The 16,960-nt window shown below is 33.6% G+C and overlaps 1 protein-coding gene across 2 annotated transcripts in view; it reads left to right on the forward strand.

Moving 5' to 3' along the window:
• SLC9B1 (solute carrier family 9 member B1) overlaps positions 1-16,960 on the forward strand; it is a 75,516-nt gene that overhangs the window by 21,826 nt on the left and 36,730 nt on the right. For both annotated transcript variants that reach the window (XM_043571474.1, XM_043571483.1), the window contains 2 exons: positions 1,472-1,610; positions 15,944-16,114. In XM_043571474.1, the coding sequence (XP_043427409.1) occupies positions 1,472-1,610; positions 15,944-16,114 (310 nt within the window). The remainder of the gene's footprint in view (positions 1-1,471; positions 1,611-15,943; positions 16,115-16,960) is intronic.

Genomic DNA, 16,960 nt, shown 5'->3' on the forward strand with positions numbered 1-16,960 from the left:
AGTCGGAAACAGGCTCCAGGCTCTGAGCCATCAGCCCAGAGCCCGACGCGGGGCTCGAACTCGGACCGCGAGATCGTGACCTGGCTGAAGTCGGACGCTTAACCGACTGCGCCACCCAGGCGCCCCTAAAAATTGCTTACTTTTTAAAAAGGAAGAGGTTTCTATAGTTCTTAAGGGCTCAAAAAATCTTCTTTTAAATATATAAAACATTTGTCATTGATTCTAACTATTTTATTTATCTGTAAAGACTTCATCCTGGTCTATATCAATTTATTATACATTCTGAAATAATAAAACTTAAAATAATACGGTCTTACTGTATATGCACTTTCACCCAAACTAATCAAAATTCACCTTTGTGTCTATTCTTGGCCCTTTTGTATAGTGACAGACTATCCAAAAAGTCTCTATACCAGAACTCCCAACAGATTAATTATGATTAATTTTAAAGAAGTTTGCTATTAAAGAACCACATAATTCATTTACATCAGCTGCTGTGGTGCCTCTGTCTCCCTAGTTACTAAATGTTTCTTTCCTCTTCCCTTCCTTAATCTGTCCATGCCTCTAGCCTTTGTTACCATTTCTTGTGACAGTGCACTCTCTTCATTTGAGTGCAGTGGAGAGAGACACGTCTGCTTACACTATAGGCTCACATCTCTCTCCACTGCACTCAAAGTATTAGCAATACACTTACAGTGTTGGCCTGTTTGTGCACATGCAAATACATACATACACACACACACACACACACACGCACCATAATGACAATAAAGCAAATTTGAAGATCTTTATTTTAGGGTTAACTCTATTCTGTTTTGTTTGTTTGTTTGTTTTGTTTTGTTTACCTTGGAAGAAGCCTCTTAATATTCTCACAAACTACAGTGTCCTTTTTTTTTTTCTAAATCGGCAGTTTCATAGTTAGACTAACCAACATTTAAAGCCTGGAAGATGTATCTAAACTCATGAACTACCTAAGGATGTTATCTATAATTAACAGTGGAAGCATGAGCCTTGAATTTCTGAAAGCTTGAACTGTTTTTCTCATTTTTTTCCAGTTATATAATTTTTCAAATGAAATGAGTCCAAGTAGAATTATATTTCATCTTCTTTCCAACTCAGTTGTATTTTCATTCTACAAAAGTTTTATGGAATAATCTTTGGAAGTAAGACTGAAGAGGGACACTTTTAATTATTCTGCTTATCCTATAGGCTCATTTATCCAGTATGCATAAACCACAAATGAAAATGGCAGGGACAAGTCTATAAAAGCTAAATTAAAGTGCTCTACAAAGTGCACTCCTGTGACATCCCCAAATACCTAATGATATAATGCATGAATATTCTTTTATATGTGTAACTCTCCATGATGACAGTAATAATATGAACTTAATTATGAGATTTGGTGGTTTTGTACATTCATAAAATAGTATGAAAAGTATATGTCTTAAAAGATTTCCTTGTTTTACTTCAGATCCTCAAAGATAGTAGTATTCATGAACATGAAGAAACTAAGGAAAGTGTCTTGTCACAAACAGAGGAAACAAAACCACAGAAGGAAAAGAAGTATTCTTGTCCTCCACAAGGAAATTTGAATAAAGTTATTACAAACGGTATGTGAAATAAGAAATGTAAATGGAGAGAAAATAAGAGGTATATTTGATAAATATTAAAACACAAACCAACAAAGCCACTGCTTAATCTATATAAACCAGATCAAATCGGCTGTATACTTCAGCTCTATTACAAACAATATGTGGACAAAGAGGAAATATTTCCTTAACTCTGTCAAAAAATAGTAATAATTGCTTAACAGGTATATATTTTAATGTTTTTCATGACTTTTTATGTTAAATCTTGAGGATTAGAAACAGCATTGATTAAAGATTTTTATTTAAAACATACTTTTGATATTTAATTTTAAGTCAGCTGGAAGGAATATTATACTCCTAGCAATATTAAGGTTCTTAATAAAATTAGGACCCCAATTTTAAAACAACTACTGCCTTGTAAAGAAGTGTATAAAACTTTCTTTCCCATTAAAATTTCAAAGCATCTCATTATCATATAATTTTTATATGATATAAGAATTATAAAAAGTTTATGTAACATAGCAATGTTGAGCATCTTTTCATGTGTCTGTTAGCCACCTAGATGTCTTCTTTGGAGAAGTGTCTATTCATGTCTTCTACCTATATCTTCACTGGATTATTTGTTTTTCGGGTGTTGAGGTTGGTCAGTTCTTTATAGATTTTGGATACTAACCCTTTATCTGCTATGTCATTTGCAAGTATCTTCTTCCATTCTGTGGGTTGTCTTTTAGTTTTGTTATTTCCTTTGCTGTGCAGAAGGTTTTTATCTTGATGAGGTCCCAATAGTTCATTTTTGCTTTTAATTCCCTTACCTTTGGGGATGTGTCGAGTAAGAAATTGCTGCAGCTGAAGTCAAAGAGGTTGTTGCCTGTTTTCTCTTCTAGGATTTTGATGGTTTCCTGTTTCACATTTAGGTCTTTCATCCATTTTGAGTTTATTTTTGTGTATGGTGTAAGAAAGTGGTCCAGTTTCATTCTTTTGCATGTTGCTATCCAGTTCTCCTAGCACCCTTTGCTAGAGAGACTTTTTTCCATTGTATACTCATTCCAGCTTTGTCAAAGATTAGTTGGCCATACATTTGTGGGTCCAATTCTAGGTTCTCTATTCTGTTCCATTGGTCTATGTGTCTGTTTTTGTGCCAATACCATATTGTCTTGATGATTATAGCTTTGTAGTACAGGCTAAAGTTTGAGATTAACATCAGTATTTTTAAAGTTCTGAATCTAAATTTGGACATCTGATAGTATAAGTGATTGGACTCCTTTGTAAATATAATTTCTATACATAGATCTTACATGCACATTCCCATGGCCCTATACCTTATATCGTGAGCAGTGTCTATACAGCACTTGTTAGGAGTAGGGTCAGGGGCACTGAGGAGTGGAAAACATATTGGTCACCAAAGATTTTCCATTGAGATTGAGGACTGCAGTTTGCTCAGGAACTAACTTAGGAGTTTTATAAACACCAGTATTGAGACTGCAAACATACATACTTAGATCTATAACCAGTTTTCCCCTTTGTTTTCTTTAATCTTTGAGTTTTCAAATTTAGAGTAATTTATAGGAAAAGGATCTTCCTCCATGTTTCTATCTTGGGGAGTGGATATTCTTATATTCTCTTTTCCTGTCTCTCTGTCTCTGTCTCTCTGTCTCCATGTCTATCTGTCTGTGTCTTATGTGTGTGTGTGTGTCTCTTTCTCACTGTCTCCCTCTCTCTCTCTCTCTCTCTCTCTCTCACACACACACACACACACACACACACACACACCCTAACATTCACTAAAGAAACTCTTAAAACATATATATTCTAGATAATATTTTAGATAATAGCATATATTCTAGATAATAGAGATGGAGCTACAGTTTCTCTACAAATCATATTTAATTCACCAATCCCATAGTGTATATAAGTTAAATTAAGTAAGAAATCTAAACTCTCAACCACATGCAAAAATCAGTCTCATCACTTTTAATCAAGTTTATGTCTTCTACTCAGGTGGTAGCTTGCCTAGTTCCAAAGAAATGGATATTGTATGGAAATAGTTTAGGTTTTAGGTTATTACCCCATTTTTGTTTCTTTCAGGTTTACTTTCAATAAAGATACCTTATTTTCAATAATAGATACTTTATAACTATTTTATGAAGTTGTTTTGCCTTTAAATAAATGAAAGAAAAGCTTGATTATACATCCAGCTATGATTTTCAAATAATCTTAGGGCCAGAATTTCTCCATTAAAATCTTATCATCAGTTTTTTGAAGGAAGCAGTCTTGAGAGTTTAGAGCTCAAAAATAATATCCTAGACACTTCCAGTTTCTGGTCCACCATCATCACTCCATCTTACCAACATATAAAAAGCTAAGCAAACTTAAAAATTGACAACTGTTCTTAGCTCTATCAAAGAAGTAAGGTCACAGGGCAAATAACTGTCCCTAAAATTGGAAACAGGAATGTGGATACAGAGAATCATAGCTTATCAGAGTAGAAACCTCAGCAGGAACCAGTGCTAGGATAGGAAAACCAAAATTGTTATTGGCAAATTGGCTAGAAACTCAGTGTGGATAAGTCTGAGGGAGGCCAGTCATGGTGTAGGAGACAGACTTTCATGAGTTTTACCTCCAGGAGCCATCTGGCAAGGAGAGGGGGAAAGTAACCATGTGCAGTATGACAGTTTTCTGTTCTTCTTGTACTGTCCCTCAAAAGAAACTGTTTTGTCAGAACCTAACTTATGAGGATTTTATCAGAGCCAAATTGATCTGGGAAAAGAGAAATAACCAACTCCTGCCCCCTCTAATATAATTTCCACTAGCCATCCTATATAACCAAATGGGGTAGGAAAAAAAACCTGAGAGGCACTTGTGAGGTTCACAGCCTAGAAGCACAGGCTCACTAAAGACTGGTTAAGAATTCTAAAGAACTCTTTTCTTCCCCTCACAACTTACCACTATATTACTAAAGGCCTTTTTACCTAGGACATCATATTCACTTTTAAGCAAAAATAGGACAAAAAAAAAAAAACAACCCACACAACTTGAAGAGACAAAGCATCAGAACTAGACCCAGATATTACAGGGATGTTGGAACTATCAGACTATGATTTTAAAACAACTATGACTAAAATACTCAGGGCTCCAATAGAAAGGTAAACGTGTAAGAACAGACGGGTAATGTAAGCAGAGAGATGGAAACTCTAAGAACCAAAAAGAAATGCTAGAAATTAAAAACCCTAATGGAAATGTTGGCTTTGATGGATTCATTACTAGACTGCACATAGCTGAAGAAAGAATCTCTGAGCTTGTGGATATGTCAATAGGAACTTCAAAAACTGAAAAGTAAAGAGGAGAAAAATATTGAAAAAAAGAAAATACAAGAACTGTGGGACAACTACAAAAAGAAATGGGAATAGCAAAAGGAGAAGAGAAAAAGCAGCAGAAGAAATGTTTGAAGCAAGTGATTGACAATTTCCCCCAAATTAGTTTCAGATAGAAAACCACAGATCCAGGAAGCTCAGAGAATTCCAAGCAGGATAAATACCATACACACACACATACACACACACACAAACTACACCTAAGTATATCATATTCAAACTACAGAAAATCAAAGATTAAAAAAATATTGAAAGAAGCCAGAGGGGAAGACAACACCTTACTTATTGAGGAGCAAAGATAAAAATTATGTCTGACTTACCCTCAGAAACAGTGCAAGCAAAAAGAGAGTGAAATGAAGTATTTAAAGTGTTAATACAAAAACCAACAAGAACACACCAGACTCTACTTCTGTATCCTAAAAAATCATCATCAAAAGTAAAGGATAAATAAAGACTTTTTTTTTTTAATTTTTTTTTCAACGTTTATTTATTTTTGGGACAGAGAGAGACAGAGCATGAACGGGGGAGGGGCAGAGAGAGAGGGAGACACAGAATCGGAAACAGGCTCCAGGCTCTGAGCCATCAGCCCAGAGCCTGACGCGGGGCTCGAACTCACGGACCGTGAGATCGTGACCTGGCTGAAGTCGGACGCTTAACTGACTGCGCCACCCAGGCACCCCAAGACTTTCTTAGACCAACAAAAATTGAGTCAGTAAACCTGCCTTGCAAAATGTTAAAAGAAATTCAGAGAGAAGAAAACGATATAGGTCAGGAACCCAGATCTACATAAAGAAGGAAGGGCATCAGAGAAGGAATAAGTGAAGGTAAAACAAAAATGTTTTTAATATTCTTAAATTATTGAACAGATACCAGTTCACAATAATAGCAAAAATATATTCACTAATGATAGCTAATGTATAAGTGAAATGAATGAAAGCAATGATACAAGAACAGGAGGAAAGAATCAGGAATATTTTGTTTTTATGAAGTGCTTGCACTATCCATGAAGTGGTACAGTATTATTTGAAAGTGGAGTTGGATTAGTGGCAAACTCTAGGGCAACCACTAAAAAAGAAAATGAAAAGATTAAATATAACTGATAAACTAATAAAGGAAAGAAAATAGAAGTATATAATAAAATGGTTAGTTAATGCCACAAAAGGGAAAAAAAGTAGGGAAGACAAAAATAGAAACAAAGAGCAGGGGCAATAAATAGCAAACAGTACAAACATGGTGGATATTAATCTAAGTATATTAATAATAGCTTTAAATGTGAATGGTCTAAATACACCAGTAAAAGATGGATTGTCAGAGTGTATCAAAAGACCAAGATCTATAAGAAGCCACCTTTAAATATAAAGGCACACATAAATTAGACATAAAGGGATTGAGAAAGTATACCATGTAAACACTAATCAAAAGAAAGATGAAATATTAATTTCAGACAGCAGACTTCAGAGTAAGGAATATTATCAGAGATAAAGAAGGGTATTACATAATGATAAAGGGGTCAATTCCCAAGAACATATGATAACCCTTAATGTATATGTGTCTGACAACAGACATGTTGACATGTGTCATGGAGTTAACATGAAGCAAAAACTGGTTTTCAGTTAACATGAAGCAAACTATCATGTTGACATGATAAAGGGGTCAATTCCCAAGAACATATGATAATCCTTAATGTATATGTGTCTGACAACAGACATGTTGACATGTGTCATGGAGTTAACATGAAGCAAAAACTGGAAGAACTGCAAGAAGAAATATATGAATCCACAAATATAGTTATAAACTTAAACAATCTCTCAGAAATGGACAGATCCAGCAGGCAGAAAATTAATAAGGACATGAACTCAACAATATCATCAATCAACAGGATGTAATGAACAATTATAGACTACTTCATCTAATAATAGCATAACACTCAAGCATTATTCTCACTCAATAGCATAACACTCAAGCATTATTCTCAAGATGACATGGAACATTCACTAAGATAGACCACATTCTATCATACACATACAAAAACACTTTAATAAACATACAAGAATAAAAATCACACAATGGATGCCCTCAGACCACAAATGATTTAAACTACAATTCAAAAGAAAAGTAGCTGGAAAATCCTAAAACACTTGGAGATTAAACAATATACTTCTAAATAACACATGGGCCAAAGAAAGAACCTCAAGTAGTATTTTTAAATGTTTGGAACTAAATAAAAATGAAAATACAGCTTATCAAAATTTGTGAGATGCAGTGAAAGTAGTGAAATTAGAGGATAATTTATAACATTGAATGAATATTTTAGAAAAGAATAAAGATCTTAATCTTCTGAACTTCCACATTAGGAAACCTGAAAAAGGAGCAAATTAAACCCAAAGTAAGCAAAAGAAAAGACATAACAAAAATCAGAGCAGATATCATTGAAACTGAAAACGACAGAGAAAAATCAATGAAATCAAAAGCTGGTTCTTTGATAAGATCAGTAAAATCAGTAAGCCTCTAGCTAGGCTAATTAAAAAAAAAAAGACACAAATCAATAATCTCAGAAATGAAAGAGGAGACATCACTACAGATCCCATTAAAAAGATAAGAAAGGAATACTGTGAACAAGTTTTTGCCCACAAATTTGATAGCCAAGAAGAAATTCCTTGAAAAACACAATATGCCAGAATACGCACAAGAAGACATAGACAATCTGAATAGGCATATCCATTAAATAAACTGAGTCAATACTTAATCACCTCCCATAACAAAAAGCACCAGACCTAGATGGCTTCACTGGTGAATCTTATCAAACATTTAAGGAAGAAATTATACCAATTCTCTATACTCTCTTCCTGAAGATAGAAGCAAAGGGATAGTTCCCAACTCATTCTATGAGGTCAGCATTAGCCTCATACCCAAAGCAAAGACATTACAAGGAAAGAAAAATACAGACCAATATCTCTGATAAACACAGAAGCAAAAATTCTCAACAAAATATTAGTAAATCAAACTTAGCAATGTATAAAAAGAACTATACATCACAACCATGTGGGATTTACTCTAGATATGCAAGGTTGACTTATATTTGAAAACAAATTCTTGTAATCCATAACACCAGTGGGCTAAAGAAGAAAAAATCACATGATAATAACAATAGATGTAGCATAAACATTTGATAAAATCCAACATCCATCATAATAAAAACTCTCAGCAATTTATGAATTGAGGGAAACTTCCTCAACTTGACAAAGAAATATCATTCCCAACTTGATCCATAGATTCAACACAACCCCAATCAAAATCCCAGCAAGTTACTTTGTGAATACCAATAAACTCATTCTGAAGTTTATATAGAGAGGCAAAAGACTGAGTTAAAGTTGGAGAGCTAATACTACCCAAGTACAAGATTTACTATAGGGCACCTGGGTGGCTCAGTCGGTTGAGCATCCGACTTCAGCTCAGGTCATGATCTCATGGTCCTGTGAGTTCGAGCCCCGCATCAGGCTCTGTGCTGACATCTCAGAGCCTGGAGCCTGCTTCAGATTCTGTGTCTCCCTTTCTCTCTGCCCCTCCCCCCTCATTCTCTCTCTCTCTCTCTCTCTCTCTCTCTCTCTCTCTCTCTCTGTCAAAAATAAATAAACATTCCAAGATTTACTATAAACCTACAATAAACAAGAGTGTGTGATGTTGGTGCAAGACCAGACACATATACTAATGGAACAGAATAGAAGGCCCAGAAATAGACCCACATAAAGACAGTCAATTGATCTTTGATAAAGGAGAAAAGGCAATGCAATGGAAGAAAGACTCTGATTTTAAAATGGGCAAAAGACTTTGACACCTCACCAAAGAAGATGACGAATAAGCATATGAAAATATTCTCAGCATCATATGTCTTTAGAAAATTGCAAATTAAGGCAACAATAAGAAACCACTATATACCTATTAGAATGCCCAAATTCCAAAACACTGACACCAAATGCTGGTGAGGATGTAAAGCAACAGGAGCTCTCATTTATTGCTAGTGAGAATGCCAATAGTACAGACACTTTGGGTAACTGTTCCACAGTTTCTTACAAAACTAAACATACTCTTACCGTATGCTCCAGCAACCATGCTCCTTGGCAGTATTTACCAAAATGAGATGAAAATTTATACACACAAAAACCTGCACATAGGTGTTTATAGCAGTTTTGTTCATAATTGCCAAATTTTTGTGTGTTAACCCTTGCCCTGTTTTTTTTCCCCAAAATCTTTCCATCATCTTATAAACTTTTTTTGTTATTGACTGTGCCTTATTGAATTATAATATAGTTAACATACCACAATGTTAACTTAAGACTTAAATGTGCAGCTCCATGAATTTTGACAAATGTATACAGCTCTGTAACCATCCCTCACATCAAGATAATGTAGAAGAGTCTTGCAGCAGTATGACTTTATTTATTCCTCCTCTGCCCTCTGTGCTAGATTTATATATATGTTCTTTACTTCTACATTCTTATTTTACTTCTGCAATTGTATATATTTTTACTTCTACATTCTTATTTTTCTTCTACTTTTATATATATATATATATATATATATATATATATATATATGTTTTTTTTACTGCTACATTTGCTTTAAAAAAAGCCAAAAGTCTTTTTTTTTTTTTCATTAAAAAAAATTCTCATATTTCTCCACATATTTACATTCTTTGGTTCTCTCCATTTCTTTTTGGCATTCTGGGTTCCCATGTGGAATTCTTTCCCTTCACTCTAAAAAACTTGTAGTTTTTGTCGTTGTTGTTGTTGTTTTGTTTTGTTTTTGTAGTAAAAGTCTTCTAGCATTCTTTTTAGCTTTTATTTGTCTGAAATTGTCTTTTTAAAAGAAATTTTAATAGAGGTATAACAGACATATAACCTTATATTAGTTTCAGGTGCACAATATAATGATTCTATATTTGTGTATATTGCAAAATGATCAAGATCAACACAATAAGTCTAGTGAATATCCATCATCATACATAGAAACCTTTTTTTTCTTGTAATGAAAATTTTAAGTTCTACTGTCTTAGCAACTTTCAAATATATAATGCAGTAGCCTTAACTATCGTCACCATGCTATACATTATATCCAACAACTTATTTATTTTATAACTGGGAGTTTGTAACTTTTGACCCCCTTTACCCATTTTTCCAACCCCCCCCCCCCTTCTGGCAACCACCAGTTCTCTGTATATGTAAGCTTGGTTTTATGGTTTGTTTGATTTTTAGATGCCATATATAAGTGAGCATGCAGTGTTTGTTTTACTTTGACTTATTTCACTTACATTGATACCTTTAAGGTCCATCCACATTGTCTCAAGTGACAAGAGTTTTTCTTTTTTTTTTTTTTAAGAGTTTAAGTACTGTCTACACCCAACATGGGGCTCAGAGTCACAACCCCAAAATCAGGAGTCACAAGCTCCACTGACTGAACCAGCCAGGCACCCTGGCTATTTTATGACTGAAAAATATTCTGTTTTTATATTATATTATATTATATTATATTATATTATATTATATTATATTATATTTTATATTATATTATATTTTATATTATATTATATTATATTATATTATATTATATTATATTATATTATATTATATTATGCTATTGAAAATAATGCTACAGTAAATATGAAGGTACATGTATCTTTTGAATTACTGTTTTTATTTTCTTTACTCAGAAGTGGAATTTCTATTTTCCTCTCTTCTTGAGTAAGTTTTGGTAATTTGTATCTTTCTAGGAATTTGTCTATTTTATCTAGTTGCCTAATTTTTTAGCTTGAAATTATTTATAATATTTCTTTAGCATCATTTTAATTTTTGTAAGGTCTAAAGTAATGTTTCCTCTTTAATCCCTGATTTTGGTAATTTGTACCTTCTCTCTTTTTCCTTTGGCAGTCTACCTAAAGACAATTTTTTTATTTTATTGACTTTCTCTAATGTTTTTCTCTTTTCTATTTAATTGTTTTCTACTTATTTTTTATTTCATACATCCTACTTACTTTCGGTTTGATTTATTTATGTTTTTCTAAGTTTTTAAGGTGGAAGTTTTTATTGTTAACTTTAGATAATTCTTTCTTTCTAATATTTTTTAAAGCTTATACATTTCCGTCTGTGCACAACACATCCCATTAATACTGAAATGCTTTGTTTTCATTAAGATATATTTCTCTTGTTATTACTTCTTTGATTCATGATTACTATTTGCATGATATATCCTTTTCACCTTTTTATATTCAGCTTATCTGTTTCATACAAAGTATCTTTCTTATAGAAGCCATATGGTTGGATCTTGCTTTTTTAAAAAAAAATCCAGTATGACAGTCTTCCTTTTGAATTTAAACCATTCAAGTTTAACATAAATACTGATATGGTTGTGTTTATGCCTGCCGTTTTGTTCCTTGTTTTCTATAAGTGTCATGTCTTTTGTTTTTCTGTTCATGCTTCTTTTTTGCTAACGAAGTATTGTTAGGGCACTATTTAAATTTCCCTATTGACTTCTTAGCTGTGTTTTAGAGGTTTTAGTTTTAGTGGTTTCTCTGGGAATTCTAATAATCATCTCCAACACTTAATTCCTGTGTTATATAGCAGCTTTGAGCCAATAGACCTTTATATGCCATAAACTCAACAATATTTTGTTATTCTTACTGCTCTTAATAATCTTAGTTTTTTTAAATGAAGAGGTGAAATGAGAATATATTTATAATCTTTTATACTTAGGTATTTATTTACCATATCCAGTACACTTTATTGCTTCTTATTGGTCCAAATTACCATCTTGTGTCATTTCCTTTCAACTTAAAGCATTTTCTTTAGTATTTCATTAGGGGTGAATTTTTCTATTTTCATCTGTCTGAGAATGTCTTTATTTCAACTTTACTTTGAAGAATAGGTGTTTGTTTATTTGTTTTTTAGAGAGAGTGTGCACACACAGAGGCTGGGGGTAAGGGGGGGCGGTGAGAGAGAGAAAGAAAGAGAGAGTGGGAGAGAGAGAGAGAGAGAGAGAGAGAGAGAGAGAGAGAGAGAGAATCTCAAGCAGGCTCCATGCCCAATGCAGAGCCCAGCACAGGACTCAGTCTCACAACTGTGAGCTGAAATCAAGAGTCAGACACTTAACCAACTGAGCCATGCAGGCACTCCTGAAGAATGGTTTTACTAGATGTTGAATTCTTAATTGACAGGCTTTTTTCTACATTTTTGAAATGTCACCCCACTGCCTTTGGGCCTTTATTTTTTCTGATGAAAATGCTGCTGTTAATTGAATTATTGTTGCCCTGTACATAATGAGTCATTTTCTTACAACTTCCAAGATTTTCTTCTGTATTTTTTTGTCAGAAATTTGATGATGGTGATGATGTCTCTAGGTGTGGATCTTTTGTGCTTATTCTATTTGGGATTTGTTGGGCTTCTTAATCTATAAGTTAATGTTTTTTATTAACTTCGAGAGGTTTTCAGACATTATATTTTCAAGTATTTTTCTGCCCCTTTATGTCTTTCTCTTCCTGGGACTTCTTTTATGCATATGTTAGTATTCTTGGTGGTATCCTAGGCTGTCTGAGGCTCTGTTCATTTTTCTTTATTCTTTTTTTCCTTGCTTGTCAGATTGATTAATATCTATTGATCTATATTCAAGTTCACTGATATTTTCTTTCACAAGATCAAATATGCTGTTGAGCCTCTCTAGTCAACTTTTCATTTCAAGTCTTGTATATTTCATTTCCAGATTTTCATTTTTAAATAAATTTTATCTCTTTATTGATATTCCCTATTAATTGACACATTGTCCTATTTTCGTTATTTGAATATATTTATAATAGCTGTTCTGAAAACTTTGGAAATCTAGCACCTGGACTTATTCATTCAGTCTCTATTGACTGCTTTTTTGTCCTGAATGTGGGTTGTATTTTCCCATTTCTTTCCATATCTAGTAAGTTTGGGCTGAAAATTATACATTTTAGTTGCACATATGGCAACTTTGAATTCAGTTTTATTTTTTTAAGGTTTTCATTGTTGTTGTTTGGGTAATTTGCATGTACTTAAATGTGGAATCATTCTGTGCCATGGTTTTGCAGCACCTGGTGTCTTACTTTTTGTTTATTTGTTTTTAGCCTATCTTCCTAGCGGTTTCTAATTTGTCTGCATAGCTTAAGAGTCACCTAATGATTTGGGGGAGACATTGTGCTCAAGCCAGTTAGGCTTCCACCCTCTGCCAAGTGATCCTATAGGTAGGTTGAAAAATGCATTCAAAATTGCTGCTGGTAGTCAAATCTCACATCAGTTTTTACTTTTTGCCATACTTTCAGGAGTCTTCTCTGTGGTTGCATACACATACATCCAATCAGCCATGCATATGTGGAGAACTTACCTCAACCTTTCTATGATTCTGTCATATCCAGCATCTCCCAGTTAAATTTTTACCATATCTGCCACTCACCTCAACTTGAGCTGCAACCTCAAACTGGCACCACAGCATATTTCCTCTGCCTATTCTGAAACCAGTCTGCCACTTCTACCGAGCAAAGTCATGGGTTTTCTCCCTCCACTGCATATCTATACCACCTCCTCTCACAACAAAGTGGCTGGTTTTTAAGCTAGCTCCATGATGGTAAAACTACAGTGTTTCCTAAATGAAGTAAGTGGGGAAATGAGGGGAGGAATGATAGCAGTCCCAGACAGGAAGGCCTCAGACTTTAACCAGTCCTACCTAAAACCCTAGCATCTTTTTTTTTTTTTTAATAAATGCTTCTCAATTTGGTAACTGTCATTAGTCAGTTTTCAGGATCCTATAATTATTGGTTTGTTGTTGTTGTTGTTGTTGTTGTTGTTTATAGCTTTACATGGAGGGATTTTTTTGTTGAGATAAATTGCCTATCTCTTCAGGTCATCATTATTGACAACCCCTTCCCCACTTACTTTTATATCCCCTGATTACCCATTTTGATTAGTAATGTGTTCTAAAATTGGTTAGACTAACCTACATGTTTGCAAATTTCTTTGTACATCTTTCTTTTTGTTCTTATGTCCTTATTCCTAAAACATATCTTTCAATAGTTTTTGTTTTCAGTGAAAATGGAGTATGTTCTTAGATATATATTAACTTGACAATATCTTTAATTTGTTTTTTGTTTGAATGATAGTTTAACTGGCTACAGAATTCAACATTGAATATTTTATCTCTGCACTTTGAAGACTTTATTATTGTCCATGTTCCATTATTGCTATTGAGAATTGAGAATCTGCTCCAATGTTTATTTTTTATGATTATCTTTCTCTCTCTGGAGTCTTTAAGACCTTATTTTTGTCTTTGGTGGTCTGTGGTTTCTCAACATTATGTCTAAGTGTCTATTTTAATTTAATCCTGGGTGAGAACTCATTTTGCTTCCTGTGTCCAAATCATTGGGAATTACTTCTTATTTTATAAATTTTTATCTTAAATTCAGATTCAGTGGGGTTTATACAGTTTGGAATCAGGAGTGTCTATTGGGGATATTTTGAACTAGAATCTACTAATTGCTCAAGGCCTAGTTCCATGGGAAGATATTTTTATGCTGTGTTTAGGATTTGGGGTTCCCAAACCAAGCAAATCATGTAAATTTGAGACTTAGCCTTAAGTTACTTGAGGCCTAGTTTTATATATGAATTCCCAGAGGTGATTTTGCCAACTAGAGACCAGCTAAGACAAACAAACTGCCCTGTCTTTTCCCTTTGTCAGTAGAATAGTATCTTCTGGTCCATTTAATAAGAGTGTAGTCCTTCAAGTGTTCCAGTTTTGTGGATGGCAATAGTCAGAGCAGAGGAACAAGAATCTTAGTTCTAACTTTTTGCCTTGAGTTTATCAAAATCCTCCTCTTCTATCCTGCCAGTTTTATGGAGCCAAAAAGGGGTCACAGCTAAAAAATACACTTAAGCTGTTCTAAGAACCTGAAAAAGTATTAGGAATTATGATTTATAGTAAAATATGTTAAATGTTTAATATGCAGGTGGCAATTTACAGTGTAATCATTTGTCCTTTGCAGAAACTTATGGATTCCCTGGTGAATAGGGCCTTTCCTGAGAATCTAGTTGCCAAAAAGAAGATATCTACTAACTTATCCTTCTCACACTATTTACCTGTACTTCCTACATATAACCTAAGATACATTATATTCTCCCAAAGACCAAGTTCACTTTTTTCCTAGCCATTAAATCCCTTTAATAATTTATGCCAAATATCAACTGAAGTATCCTTCCAGCACAAAGACTTATTCTGGTCCTGTTTTAAAAAGTTGGCACTCTGCCACTGTGATCTACTATAAATTTGAGAATTCTTATCACAACCAATTATCTTTTTATTCATGATGCAAAGGCTACTCTAAAATGTAAAATGAAGTAAAGCTCATCATATTGCCATGGAATTTTTTAAATGTCATATGTTGTGAGAAATGTTTAGCACTTTATTATTTTTGTTTGTTTGTTTAGCACTTTAAAGGATTCACATATACTTCTAATTTTTTTTAATTTTTATTTTTAGAAAGAGAGAGAGACTGAGCGTGTGTGAGCAGGAGAGGGCCAGAAGAAGAGAGAGAGAAAGAGAAAGACAGAGAGAGAGAACCTTAAGCAGGCTCCATCCTCAGTGTAGAGCCTGATGCACGGCTTGATCCCATGACCCTGGGATAATGACCTGAGCCAAAATCAAGAGTCAGATGCTCTACTGACTCAGCCACCCAGGAACCCCTTAAAATATTTTTTAAAATAATAATACTTTGTTAAAAACTTGTGCCATAAATTGACAGGGACTTTGGAATATATGTTAAACAGATATTTCTTCAACTATACTAGCAAGCAACATTAGTCTATGTTATGTATCATTATATAGGCCTGGCTATTAATATGATATTTGATAAGATAGAATCATCTTTTGTATGTATATATCCATGTCTATGTAGATATATAGATATATGCTTTTTTTATATTTCAGGAGTTGCACTTTTTATGTTATGGTGTGTAGCCTGGTCATTCTCAGGCCCCGAAGTTCTCCCTGGTGGAAATTTATTTGGACTATTAATTATTTTTTATAGTGCCATGATTGGGGGGAAAATTTTGGAACTCATTAGAATACCTTCAGTGCCTCAACTTCCACCTCTTCTTGGTAAGTGTACAGTTAGCTCTTATGTCTTTGTTTTTGCTGTATGCAAATTATGAACATACTCTAGTCAGAATACATATAATATAGAAATATTTCAATGTAATATAATCTTTATAGCTTCTTTTTATATTTACTATATATGTGTGGATATAGCTCATTTATAGAAGTATTTATTCTCTTTGTATAAAAGCACACAGATTTTTTTTCTGAAATATTTTTGAAACAATTTAAATATACTCAATATATGATTCCTGTTGCTTTATTGTTTAATAGGACATTTTAAAATTAATTTTCAATATATTATAGAAAATGAAACATTTTGAAAAGACTGAATTTTTCTGTAGATAACCTAACTCAAATACGATGATAAGATTCAAATACTATAGTGACTAGGGCACCAGAAAGTTTTATGGTTTAAGCTGTTTGGGCAGCTCCACTATGTATATTCATAGATGCGTCATCTGCCTAACCAGTATTATATCCTCTTTCTTTATTACCATTGTTATATAACTCTCCATGTGGTCAGAGGAAAATTAGTGGAAGAACTTCTATCAGTGGTGTCTCATATCTTCTAAGTATTCAATACACCCAAATATTCCGTACACTGTGAGTAGAGATAATTGCTCCATCCTATTGCTAATATCCTTCTATGTCCACAACACCCTTTTAGCACCTGCTAAGTATTCACTGAATCTTTTTTTTTTTCTCTCCAAAACTTCTACTCTTACCCTAGCTTAGGCTATTTGTTTTCCAAGTCTTCCATGGACTTTGGCAGAGCCTTTTAATTGTTCTCTCCTCTAGTTTTATGTCTATCTAACTCATCAAAACCATCACATAGAAAATACAAGA

Source organism: Prionailurus bengalensis, chromosome B1, assembly GCF_016509475.1.
Source record: "Prionailurus bengalensis isolate Pbe53 chromosome B1, Fcat_Pben_1.1_paternal_pri, whole genome shotgun sequence".
Lineage (NCBI taxonomy): Eukaryota > Metazoa > Chordata > Mammalia > Carnivora > Felidae > Prionailurus > Prionailurus bengalensis.